This window comes from Cucurbita pepo, chromosome LG16 (genome assembly GCF_002806865.2).
Source record: "Cucurbita pepo subsp. pepo cultivar mu-cu-16 chromosome LG16, ASM280686v2, whole genome shotgun sequence".
NCBI lineage: Eukaryota > Viridiplantae > Streptophyta > Magnoliopsida > Cucurbitales > Cucurbitaceae > Cucurbita > Cucurbita pepo.
The window spans coordinates 2,720,367-2,733,207 of NC_036653.1; the positions used below are offsets into that span (position 1 = coordinate 2,720,367).

The 12,841-nt window shown below is 41.0% G+C and overlaps 1 protein-coding gene across 3 annotated transcripts; it reads left to right on the forward strand.

Moving 5' to 3' along the window:
* The first annotated feature begins 4,178 nt into the window (after positions 1-4,178).
* Positions 4,179-10,365, forward strand: LOC111777340 (filament-like plant protein 7). Of its 3 annotated transcripts, none has more exons than XR_002812387.1 (7): positions 4,179-4,357; positions 4,811-4,938; positions 5,981-6,119; positions 6,203-8,459; positions 8,549-8,606; positions 9,607-10,196; positions 10,242-10,365. XR_002812387.1 is itself a non-coding variant. In XM_023656886.1 (7 exons), exons 3-7 carry the CDS (start codon positions 4,840-4,842, stop codon positions 10,102-10,104), a joined length of 3,051 nt encoding a protein of 1,016 aa, XP_023512654.1. In that variant the 5' UTR covers positions 4,179-4,357; positions 4,565-4,627; positions 4,811-4,839; the 3' UTR covers positions 10,105-10,365. The 3 variants fall into 3 exon arrangements, 2 of the variants coding, with proteins under 2 accessions (XP_023512654.1, XP_023512653.1); XM_023656886.1 differs by adding an exon at positions 4,565-4,627 and having other exon boundaries at positions 9,607-10,365; XM_023656885.1 differs by having other exon boundaries at positions 9,607-10,365.
* Positions 10,366-12,841: the final 2,476 nt, after the last annotated feature.

Below are 12,841 nucleotides of genomic sequence, written 5' to 3' on the forward strand. Positions count from 1 at the left end.
GTTTTTTAATCATTCAAAACATGTTTGGAAATGATTTTAGTTGTTTCAAAATCACTCTCAAGTATGTTCTTAGTCGTATCATAGAAGGCATATCATAAACTAGTTGTGTCGTGTGAGATCTCATATTGGTTGGAGAGGAGAACGAAACACCCTTTATAAAATCGTGGAAACCTCTCCTTAGCAAACGCGTTTTTTTAGGAGAAGCCCGAAAGGAAAAACCCAAAGAAGGCAATATCGGCTAGCGGTGGGCTTGTGTCGTTACATGTCGTGTAAATGACTAGAGGTGATGGAGAGGCATTATTCTTGATGCCTCCAAGCTCGTGAAATCTGAATGCCTCGAGTGGCTCAAACACTATTGTATCGAGTAAGTATACAGTTAAGTTTCGTTACTCTGTGTTTGAAAATGGTACTCGAGTTTTGAAGTTTCGAAGTCGGGGGGCCAACGTAGATTACTTCATACTATAAGCATCAACTTTAGTTTCATACCAAATAAAAATAATAAAACAAGGCATCCAATGAGAAAAAGAGAGATTAATTAAAGAAAAGCATAGAGAAAGAGTATAAAGAAAGAGAAGAATGGGAAGGTAATGGGGATTTAGGTGACACTTTAAGCTAAACAACAAGGAATATGAGGGTCCAACGCTCTAATTAAACCCTAATTTTCTTAATCATATTCTTATTCTCATTATCATCACTATAAGGAAAGCTCAATACATTGATGCCAAAATATTAACCAATCACTACTCACCAAATCCTTTCTTCCTTTTTCTCACTTTAATTAAAGTCCTCTCCTTTCTCTTTTCTTTTCGTTTTTTTTTTAATGAATGTAACGGGACGATTTTTCTTTCTTTTCGATTATTGTTGTGAGATCTCACGTCGATCGGAGAGGGGAATGAGTGTTAGCGAGAATGCTGGTTCCCGAAGGGAGGAGGATTGTGAGATCCCACATCTGGGTCCCGAAGGGAGAAGGATTGTGAGATCCCACATCTGAGTCCCGAAGGGAGGAGGATAGTGAGATCCCACATCTGGGTCTCGAAGGGAGGAGAATTGTGAGATCCCACATCGAGTCCCGAAGAGAGGAGGATTGTGAGATCCCACATCTGGGTCCCGAAGGGAGGAGGATTGTGAGATCCCACATCTGGGTCTCGAAGGGAGAAGGATTGTGAGATCCCACATCTGAGTCCCGAAGGGAGGAGGATAGTGAGATCCCACATCTGGGTCTCGAAGGGAGGAGAATTGTGAGATCCCACATCGAGTCCCGAAGAGAGGAGGATTGTGAGATCCCACATCTGGGTCCCGAAGGGAGGAGGATTGTGAGATCCCACATCTGGGTCTCGAAGGGAGGAGGATTGTGAGATCCCACATCTGGGTCCCGAAGGGAGGAGGATTGTGAGATCCCACATCTGGGTCTCGAAGGGAGGAGGATTGTGAGATCCCACATCTGGGTCCCGAAGGGAGGAGGATTGTGAGATCCCACATCTGGGTCTCGAAGGGAGGAGGATTGTGAGATCCCACATCTGGGTCCCGAAGGGAGGAGGATTGTGAGATCCCACATCTGGGTCTCGAAGGGAGGAGGATTGTGAGATCCCACATCTGGGTCCCGAAGGGAGGAGGATTGTGAGATCCCACATCTGGGTCTCGAAGGGAGGAGGATTGTGAGATCCCACATCTGGGTCCCGAAGGGAGGAGGATTGTGAGATCCCACATCTGAGTCTCGAAGGGAGAAGGATTGTGAGATCCCACATCTCGGTCTCGAAGGGAGGAGGATTGTGAGATCCCACATCGAGTCTTGAAAGGAGGAGGATTGTGAGATCCCACATCGGTTGGAGAGGGGAACGAAGCATTCTTTATAAGGGTGTGTAAACCTCTACTTAGAAAACCCATTTTAAAAACCTTGAGTGGAAGCCCAAAAGAAAAAACCCAAAAAAGACAATATCTGCTAGCGGTGAGGTTAGACAGTTACAATTGTTACATTGTGGACCCTGATGTTTACGTGTAGGTTAAGTTTATGTGAGAGTTAAAAAATTTAAGGAGGTATAACACAACTATATTTTACTTTGTAGTTTTTAAAAATTCCCCTACGAATGGCTTTACCACTCGGTCCCCGATGGGCAACATGGGATTCGGTATAGCAGCTCACGTTCGGTTGTGCTGCGCATGTCCAGCGAAGCATGGTTCTGAAAGTGACTTCGTTTTGCCAGTTCATTCTCAACTAATCGCTTTACGTTAGCGGACCCATAGGTCGGGTCAGGGCTCTACGCTAATTCTTTCTATGTAATTACTTTAAGTCATCTATACATAAGCCTTTAACCGTAGTAGAATTATTCATTCCGAGAAGGGTTTAAAACGAGAATTTTGATTGTGATATTGTAGAATGAAGTATGGGACAATGCCTAACATAAGAATGGAGAAAACGTCCCATCTTTTGTCTCATCCAAAATATCGTTTTCTTTATGTCCAAAACAGATTTGTCTCAAATAGTGCAATTTTATCATTAAAAAATAAATAATAAAAATAATAGAGTTGAATAGAATAATTTTATTGAAAATAAAAGTAATAATTTAAATTAAATAAAGTCCATTATTCACAATTTTAAACTTATATATTATTGAACATTCACATAAAAATATTCAATATTTTATTCACAAATTAAAATAAAAACATAAATGATTGATTTTATTCAATAATTAGTGACCAAATGCAATAAATTACTGAGATTATTACACCAATATCATCCATTATTGAAATCTAAATATTAAGTAATTATTCGTAATTTATTTAAAATTATAAAATATATATATTATTTGTGTGTGATCAGAGAGGTTTAATAGAACCGTGTTCACGGGACCCAAGAATTCAACCGATTTAAATTACTCCATCCAAATCATAAAAATTGAGCCTCAAAATGTCTACCCTCGATAGTTGACTCTCACTTCAACTGAACGTAAAAGTAAAAAATTCAGATTGATTTGCTGACATTTTTTTGGTCCTATTCGAAAATAAAATTACAGACAAACTCTACATCTAAGATTATTATGAAAATTGAGAATATTTAACGTTTGTAACCAATGTTAATGACACACTGTGACGTGTGAATGTTTGATATTTGAGTTTTATGAAATTTTAGCTATTAATGTAACTGTATAGTTCTATTCAGGTTGTTCGGGTCACCAACCTAACCAACCGAAAATTTTGGGTTAATCCAAAAGATTTTCTCAACCCAACCCAAAACCAACTCAACCCGTGTATACCTCTACCTCCCTGTTTCCAATTTCTTTTTTTAGTTGTTACGGCTCTTATTTTAAGCTAGGAGGTAGGCTACCCCACTTTAGTTTGCTAGATTGGAAACCATAATCTCTCTAATTAGTACGCTAACTTTTAGTGGAAATAGTGACTAAGAAATCAACAACAAAGGCTATTAAATGCTAATCCTTATCAACCTCGAAAGTTCAAAAAATAATTCCTTATAAATATACGCACGTGTGCGTATGAATATTAGTTGAGATTTGACACAAAATACAAAGAACGTTGAAATGATGAAATTTTGATATTATAAATTTGGAAGTAAGTAATAAAAAANTTAGTTGTCCGCTCTTATTTTAAGCTAGGAGGTAGGGTACCCCACTTTAGCTTGCTAGATTCGAAACCATAATCTCTCTAATTAGTACTGCTAACTTTTCGTGGAAATAGTGAGTAATAAATCAACAACAAAGGCTATTAAACGCTAATCCTTATCAACCTGGAAAGTTCAAAAAATAATTCCTTATAAATATACGCACGTGTGTGTATGAATATTAGTTGAGATTTGACACAAAATACAAAGAACCTTGAAATTATGAAATTTTGATATTATAAATTTGGAAGTAAGTAATAAAAAAATATAAGATAATGTAATAATATCACATAATGTAACACAATTGACATTGATAGTTGAGTTAGCACATTGAGATCATAATCATATATAATTATTTATATTTATAGCGTAAAATAAAAAACAATAGACGGTCAGGATTACGACCTCCGCTCTTTCGGTCCGTTGGATGAAAGCAAAAGCGACCCGCCAAAATTCCTCAACCAATCCCATCAACGACCACTAATCGTCCTTCAAACGACTCTCCCCTTCTCCTTCTCCTCCTCCTCTCTGTCAGATCACAGCCGACACTTTGCCTAACCATCTCTCTCTCTCTCTCTCTCTAGACTTTCTCTCTCTTCTTTTTTATTTTCACTTTTTTCGTTCTCCTCTGCTCTGTGTCCATTTCTGGTGGTTCTTTTTTCTCTTTTGCCCTGAAGAGGGCTTTTCTGTCGGCACAATCACTGCCATTCTTCCGGTGTTGGGACTTGCTCACATTGGAATGTGGTGAGTTTCATGAACCTGAACCGATTCTTCTTTACATGCAGCAGCTCTGTTTTCTGAATCTGGGTTTTTAATTTAAGAGGCAGGGGAAGACGGGTTTTGTGTTGATTCTTGTTCTAGGTTGTTTTTTTTTTCTTCTTTTTGGGTTTCTTTTTTGAGGTATATTTCCCCCTTTTTTTGCCCCTTCTTTGTGCTGTTCTTTGTTTTCAGTGAAGAAAAGGGAACACACTGGATTGTTGCAGGTTGTCTAGACTTATTTGACTGCCTATTGAGGTTCTACACCTTTGATTCTTTGATATTTAGTTTCTTTACCAAATGGGAAGTGTTTCTCTTGTTTGTTGTCGAAAAGGGTTTTGTGGGTTTTGTCTGTTTTTGTGCATTGTCACTTGCTGATGGATAAACACCATGAGTTTGTTCTTTTAGAAGCTGAAGATTTTGCTTAATTGGTGAGTGCAGATAGTTGTTTTGGGATTTGAAACGTAGTGATGGACCAGAAGACTTGGCTTTGGAGGAAGAAATCGTCTGAGAAGATCACTGTTTCTAGTGATAAACTGAATCTCTCTGTGAATAAAAATGAAGAAGAGGTAATCTGCTTTGCGTAGTTGCTTACTAGTTTAGTACTTTTGAGGAGATCTCTGAAGAAGAACACCTTATTATGTGATTTTTCTTTTTGGGTCTTTTCTGTTTGCTTACATAATGAACATCGACTGTTCGAGTTAGATATATTTAGGCTGAAAATTCATGATGGACTGTTGTTTGTATGTGAGATCCCACGTCGGTTTGGGAGGAGAACGAAGTATTCTTTACAGGGTGTGGAAACCTCTTTCGGAAGCTCGAAAGGGAAAGCCCAAAGAGGATAATATCTGCTAGCGGTGGACTTGGGCTGTTACAAATGGTATCAGAGTCAGACACCGGGCGATGTGCTAGCGAGGAGGCTGAGACCTGAAGGGGGTGGACACGAGGCGGTGTGCCACCAAGGATGCTGGGTTCTGAAGGGGGCTGGATTGGGGGGTCCCACATTGATTGGAGAAGGGAACGAGTGCTAGCGAGGACGCTGGGCTCCGAATGGGGGTGGATTGTGAGATCCCATATCGGTTGGGGAGGAGAACGAAACATTCTTCATAAGGGTGTGGAAACCTCTCCCTAGCAAACCGTTTTAAAAACCTTGAGGGGAAGCCTGAAAGGAAAAGCCCAAAGAGAACAATATCTTCTAGCGGTGGACTTTGGTTGTTACAAATGATATCAGAGGTAGACACCGGACGATGTGATAACGAGGAGGCTGAGCCCCGAAAGAGGTGGACACGAGGCGGTGTGCTAGCAAGGACGTTAGGCTTCAAAAAGGTGGATTGGGAGGTCCCACATTCATTGGAGAAAGGAACGAGTGCTAGCGAGAACACTGGGCATCGAAGGGGGGGTGGATTGTGAGATCGCACATCGGTTGGGGAGGAGAACGAAACATTCTTTATAAGGATGTGGAAACCTCTCCCTAGTAGACGGTTTTAAAAACCTTGAGGGGAAGCCCGAAGGGAAAAGCCGAAAGAGGACAATATCTTCTAGCGGTGGACTGTATTCCTTTGACGTTTGAGCATAAAATTCCATATTTACTTATTTGATACTCTTTTGCAGACACTTCTTATCGACAAGGCACGGTTGGAGAAAGATCTCGAGCTTGCAAACGATAAGCTTTCTGTAGCTCTCTCTGAATGCAAGACAAAAGATGAACTTGTGAAGAAACTTACAAACATGGAACAAGAAGCCATTGCAAGTAATTCTTTCTTCTTTCTTGTTCTGCCATCCATTCATAGTTCCAACAGCTAATTCACCACTTTTGTAAATGCTTCAATATAGGATGGGAAAAATCAAAATCTGAAGCAGCAGACTTAAAACAAGAACTCAATGATGCTGTACAAAAGAGGCTTGCTGGTGAAGAGAGAGTGATTCATCTCGATGCAGCGTTAAAAGAATGCATGCAGCAGCTACGTTTTGTTCGAGAAGAGCAAGAGAAAAGGATTCATGATGCCGTCTCAAAGACGTCGAATGAATTTGAAAGATCCCAAAAGATTTTGGAGGATAAGTTAGACGATACTGGTAAAAGGCTATCGAAGTTGAGCGGCGAGAACACGCAACTTAGCAAGGCTTTGTTGGTGAAGGAAAAGATGATTGAAGATCTAAATAGACAGTTGGGTGGCTTGGAGACGGATCTTAATGCGTTAGTATCTCGATTAGAATCCACAGAGAAAGAAAACGGTACACTAAAATATGAAGTTAGAGTGCTCGAGAAGGAGGTCGAGATTCGGAATGAGGAGAGGGAATTTAATAGACGAACGGCTGATGCATCGCATAAGCAACATTTGGAGAGTGTGAAAAAGATTGCGAAACTCGAATCAGAGTGTCAAAGGCTGCGCCTTCTCGTACGGAAAAGGTTGCCAGGTCCTGCAGCCTTGGTTAAGATGAAAAATGAAGTTGAAATGCTTGGACGGGATTCATTTGAGATCAGAAGACGGCCGAAGAATCCAACAGGTTCCTTGGACTCTTCGCTCGAGAACTCCCCGGAGACTCCGAGCAGACGTATTAACGTTCTAACCTCCAGAGTGTCAGCATTGGAAGATGAAAACAGTGCTCTCAAGGAAGCTCTCAACAAAAAGAATAATGAACTTCAAGTTGCGAAAATCATGCACGCTCGTACGTCTCCAAAACCGTTGCACGTTGAATCACCACACGAATTATCAAATGGCTATAAACTCATGGAATCAGGAAAGAGTAGTCTAACAGTACCCGAGCTCCCTCATGCTTCGATGTCTGACACCGGGAGCGACGATAAGGTCAGCTGTGCCGAATCATGGGCTTCTGCAGTGATTTCAGAATTGGATCACTTCAAAAATGGTAAGCAGAAAGGGTCATCAACAACATGTAAAGTAGTTGGATCTTCTGATTTGGATCTAATGGATGACTTTGTTGAAATGGAAAAATTGGCTATTGTCTCTGTCGAAAAGTCTTCTGCAAATTCTCGAATTATTTCAAATGAAGTCGATGGAAAACCCGAGTCATTGGAAACCGAGCTAAACGGATATCACCCTGAACCAATGTCGAAGGAGACAGTCCAGAGGTCTAATAGTAATCCCGGCTCCTGTTTAACATGCCCCGATTGGCGTCAAAGTATCTTGAAAATGGTCTTCGACCAAAGTAGTTTCTCGAAAAGAGCCCCTGAACTGATACTGGAGGATATTCGAGCAGCGATGAAATACGATAATCCAGAAAATTCTACTGATACAAAAGGTAGCATGTTGAAGCATGACCAGCAAGAGGGTCTATGTGGTTCGGTATCGAGATTGATTGAGCTCGTAGAAGGGATTAGTGTGACATCTTCTGATGATAACAACTTGTCCTCGAGAACGGATGGTAGTTTCTATTCTGAAACACCTACAGGCTATACGGTTCGAGTTCTCCAATGGAAAACGTCTGAACTCAACACTATTTTGAAGGAGTTTATACAGATCTGTTATGATATGTTGAATGGAAAGGCAAATATTGACAACTTTCTTCAATCACTAAATTCCACTTTGGATTGGATTATGAACCATTGTTTTTCACTTCAAGATGTTTCAAGCATGAGAGACTCCATAAAGAAGCATTTCAATTGTGAGGATTCGCGTAGCGACGGTGATCTGGAAATCGGGATGAACGTTCATGTTTCAGAAGTCGATAAATCATGTGTTCCTACAGAACAGATTTCATGTTTGAAAAAGGATACCGTTTCAAATGACCATAACGCCCCAACGGGAGAGCTGCAATCGAGATTGTCAGAAGAAAATAAAGAACCGAAAGAAGAGCTAACAAGTGTAGAAACTGCGAAGAAAGGTCACGAAACATTACCGAATCAACTTCAAGAATCTGAGAAGAACATTGTCAACTTGCAGGAGGAAAGTCAAACTGTCGATCAGCGCTCGGTGAATCGAGATCTGGATGAAGAGCTTACGGCTGCTCGAAATGAACTCAATGAGAGTCGTAGAAAGTTTGCAGCTCTAGAAGTTGAATTGGACAATAAGAACAATTGCTTTGAAGAACTGGAGGCCACATGCCTTGAACTGCAACTTCAGTTAGAAAGGTTTTGAATTCTCTATGATTGTCTTTTATTGAACATCATTAGTGATCTTAAAATCTGTTTCTTTCAATCTGATATGTTTTTTGATTCAGCACACGGAGACAAAACCCGAGCACGGATCTCGGTCAGGAAGAGAAGCAACTACGCACGGTACGTTCATTTCATATTATAATGTTTTCATTCCTGTGGGGATGTGTAGTTTGGATGTGTTAGGAATCACGGATCTCCACAATGGTACGATATTGTCCACTTTGAGCATAAACTCTTATGGTTTTGCTTTGGACTTCCCCAAAAGGCTCGTACCATGGAGATGTATTAGCCAATGTGGGACTCCCTCCCAACAATCCTCCCCTCGAACAAAGTATACCATAAAGCCTCCCCTGAGGCCTATGGAGCCCTCGAACAACCTCCCCTTAATCCAAGCTCGACTCCTCTGGAGTTCTCGAACAAAGTACACTATAGACCCTCCCCTGAGGCCTATGGAGCCCTCAAACAGCCTCCCCTAATCGAAGCTCAACTCCTTCTCTGGAGTTCTCGAACAAAGTACACCCTTTGTTCGACACTTGAGTCGCTTTTGATTACACTTTCGAGGCTCACAACTTCTGAGAATTCTATTGACATTGCTAATTTAAGGGTAGGACTCTGATACCTGTTAGGAATCAGGGATCTTCACAATGGTACAATATTGTCCCCATTGAGCATAAACTCTCACAGCTTTGCTTTGGGCTCCCCATGATCATCCCTAAATTAGCCAAAGTGGACTCCCTCTCGACAATCCTTCCCTCGAACAAAGTACACTATAGAGCCTCCCCTGAGGCCTATGGAGCCCTTGAACAACCTCCCCTTAATCGAGGCTCGACTCCTTCTCTGGAGTCCTCGAACAAAGTACACCCTTTGTTCGACACTTGAGTCACTTTTGACTATACCTTCGAGACTCACAACTTCTATGTTCGACATTTGAGAATTCTATTGATATTGCTAATTTAAGGGCACGACTTTGATACCATTTAGGAATTACGGATCTCCACAATGGTACGATATTGTCCACTTCGAACATAAGCTCTACCCCAACAATCCTTCTCTCGAACAAAGCAACCATAGAAAGTATATTCTACCGCTAAATTTCAAATTTTGTTCAACAATTTTGCAGGAATGGGAGATAACAACTGCTTCTGAAAAACTAGCAGAATGCCAAGAGACAATTCTTAACCTTGGGAAGCAGTTGAAGGCTTTAGCTACACCCAAAGAAGCTGCAATTTTAGACAAGGTCATCCCCACTCCAAACAACGAAACGCAAACACTTAGCATCTCCGACACCCCAACCACCAACCCGGTGACCGACACGACATTGATCCCAACTGTTTCCGATACGAAGATGACAAACAATCGGTTCTCTCTATTAGATCAAATGCTTGCAGAAGACGACACGTTCCCTAGAGATCATAAAATTCCAAAGCCAATAGAAGTTGCAGATCCACAGAAAGCAATTCTGATATGGAATGGGCATAAAAATGGCATCGACAAGGATAGAGTTGGTAATTTGGCTATCGTACCGAGCAGAAAACGGGGAGACGGGCTGTGGAGGAAGCTGTTATGGAGAAAGAAGAAAGTGAGGAGCCAGAAAAAGAGCCTTCTACTTGCAGCATGAAAGCGGGGTTAGTGGTTTTTTTGGTTTGGTTTTGTTTTGTGTGGTGATTGTTGTTTGTTTTGTAATGGTTGAATGATTTGTGTTGTACATATAACGTGTAAACCTACCCTTTCATAAACTGCATTGCACATTGTATCCATTTGATGAACATATAACCTTATATGCTGAGTTGCTGACACTTTGTAAATCTATAAGAAGGATAGGATACTGATGTGACATGGATGGTGTAATATACGTCTACCGACCGCAAATTTTATGTTATTTCATTGTGTGCGTATGCATTTTTCGTATATACGTCGTCTGTGATGATGGTCTGATGGTTTGATATCATGGTAAGAATGAGAAAAAACAAAAGTAACTCCTAAGAGAAAATATGTCAAATATACTATTAACGAAATCTTGAAAATAAGTAAATAATCTTCACGGACTACGGTTGTATAAAATATATTCCAATAAGCTCGTTGCAACGGTTTTGAAAATTAATTTTGGTTTTTGAAATTTGGTGAATGTTTTAAGAAATTTAAAAGAATTTTGTGAACGGAAAAGAAGGGTTTTAAAAACGTCTCAAATGTCCATGAATTTTGTGCGTGCGGCCTGCGACTGGCGTCCTTTCCCGCGCGTGAGAGGCCCATTTTCGTTTGTTTGTGTTCTGTTTGCTTGATTTTTGTCTCAATTACAATTTTAATAACGTTTTTATGTGAATAGGGACATAATCGAGGAAAATCAGTATTTTTGGACACCTTATGGGCATAGAAACACTAGCGAAAGGGCACGCTTCAACCAAGTTACCACCCGGTATTTAGGAAGAAATACTTTTTGGATTCGCTTGGATTGCATGCATGCTAGTTATTTGCCTTAGGTTGTAGGTTTCTATGATTGAAATTAGGCCAGTTGATTAATTGTATTGGGTGAATTATCTGACTGTGTCCATCATGCTTTTAATTTCCACTATACGTATGCATATGTCTACTTCATGTTGGAATTGTGTACTCCGCGTTCCGGGTGCTTGATGGATGACTTCGCCCTATTGAGCGTGAACTTCGCGTTTCGGGTGCTTGATGGAGGTCATCGCCCCATTGAGCCTGCATGTCTAATTTGCATGAATTATGTATTATGATGTTAGATGATGGTTGTATGCATACTCTCTCATTTTCTATGACCCATTACTATAATAAGCCTAGGGATTTGCGGTTAGAAGTGACAAGTCAGTCAAGCTATACTTAACCTTCCCCTAGGAACCTAACAGATTACCACGACGACGAGGTATCTTAGGAGTGTTCTTAGGCTGCTAGTTGTGTGAACGGTACATATAGCTTCGTGGGAGGACTAGGGGTTCTTGATCAGTTCTTACTACTCCTATCCATTTCACATGGGAAATGTGTCCCCATGTCGTACAACCTATTAGCTGCATGGGAACGGGTTGGGTCGTGCCCCCCATAGGCAGACTATATGGGCTTAGGAAGTACTCAGCACACCCCTAGGCTAGATACCATATAGTCTCAAATAGCCAAGCAGAGGTAGCGCCTCATAGAGAGATACCGACCATTTCAGCTTGGCATAAGGAACCCTTAGGTATCAAATGAAAGGTCGGTGAACCAGTGAAGCTGCAAGGAGCAAGCTCCAATGGCTAGGTTCCAAGGAGCAAGCCCTAAGGGACTAAGACTAGAACCAGATGTCCTAGAGCCAATTAGAAGCCTGTGGGAACAAGTTAGGATGCGATGAGAGGCTACAAGTAGGTGGCTTACTGAGTATAATTTTTATACTCATCCTTGCTATGTTTTCCTTTTTCAGGAGCACGAGGCGTCGGTCTGGGGTGGGCGTGATAGAGATGGGGATTGTCTTAGAGGAATGCGTTATCCCAGGGCGTCAGTCCAGTCTTTTCAAAATTTTAATGGAAATAAATGATTTTTCTCTATTGCATTTTCAATTTTTTTGTTGCATTCATGTGTCGTTGTAAGTTACGACTCGTAGTAAAATTTTGGTATCAGAGTTAGACACCGGGCGATGTGCAAACGAGGAGTCTATTTTCTGAAGGGGTAGGCACGAGGCGGTCTGCCAGTTAGGATGCTGGGCCTCGAAGGAGGGTCGATTTGGTAGGGGTCCCACATCGATTTGAGAAAGTAATGAGTGTCAGCGAGGACGCTGGACCCCGAAAGGAAGTGGATTGTGAGAATCCCACATTGGTTGAGGAGGAGAACGAAACACCCATTTATAAGGGTGTGAAAACCTTTCCCTAGCAAACACGTTTTAAAAATCTTGAGGGGAAGCTCGAAAGGGAAAACCCAAAGAAACAATATCTGCTAGCGGTGGGCTTGAGTCATTACAACACCAGACACCAGATTATCGCTACGTAGGCTAAGCTAGATACCCAAGTATATTCATAGCAAGAATGAAATATCTAGATCCTAAAGAAATCTCGTGGTATTCTGCTAGGTCAAAGAAGCGATGAGAGTCTGCAAGTGAGTTGCTTACTAGATATATTTATATACTCATCCCTTTCTACATTTTCTTTTTTAGGTGTTTGACGATGTTGGTCGAGGCGAGGGGTGCTCAGGAGCTTAGTAGTCATAGAGGAACGTGGACATGGGGCGTCTGTCTTGTCTACATGATTGTAGTTGCCATTTCATTCACATCTTTTGTATCTCATTCCCATTCCCTCTATAATGAACAAACATACGGATGTACATGTTTTCAATTTTACCTTGATATTGCAAATGATGTTAAATTGTTTTAAATT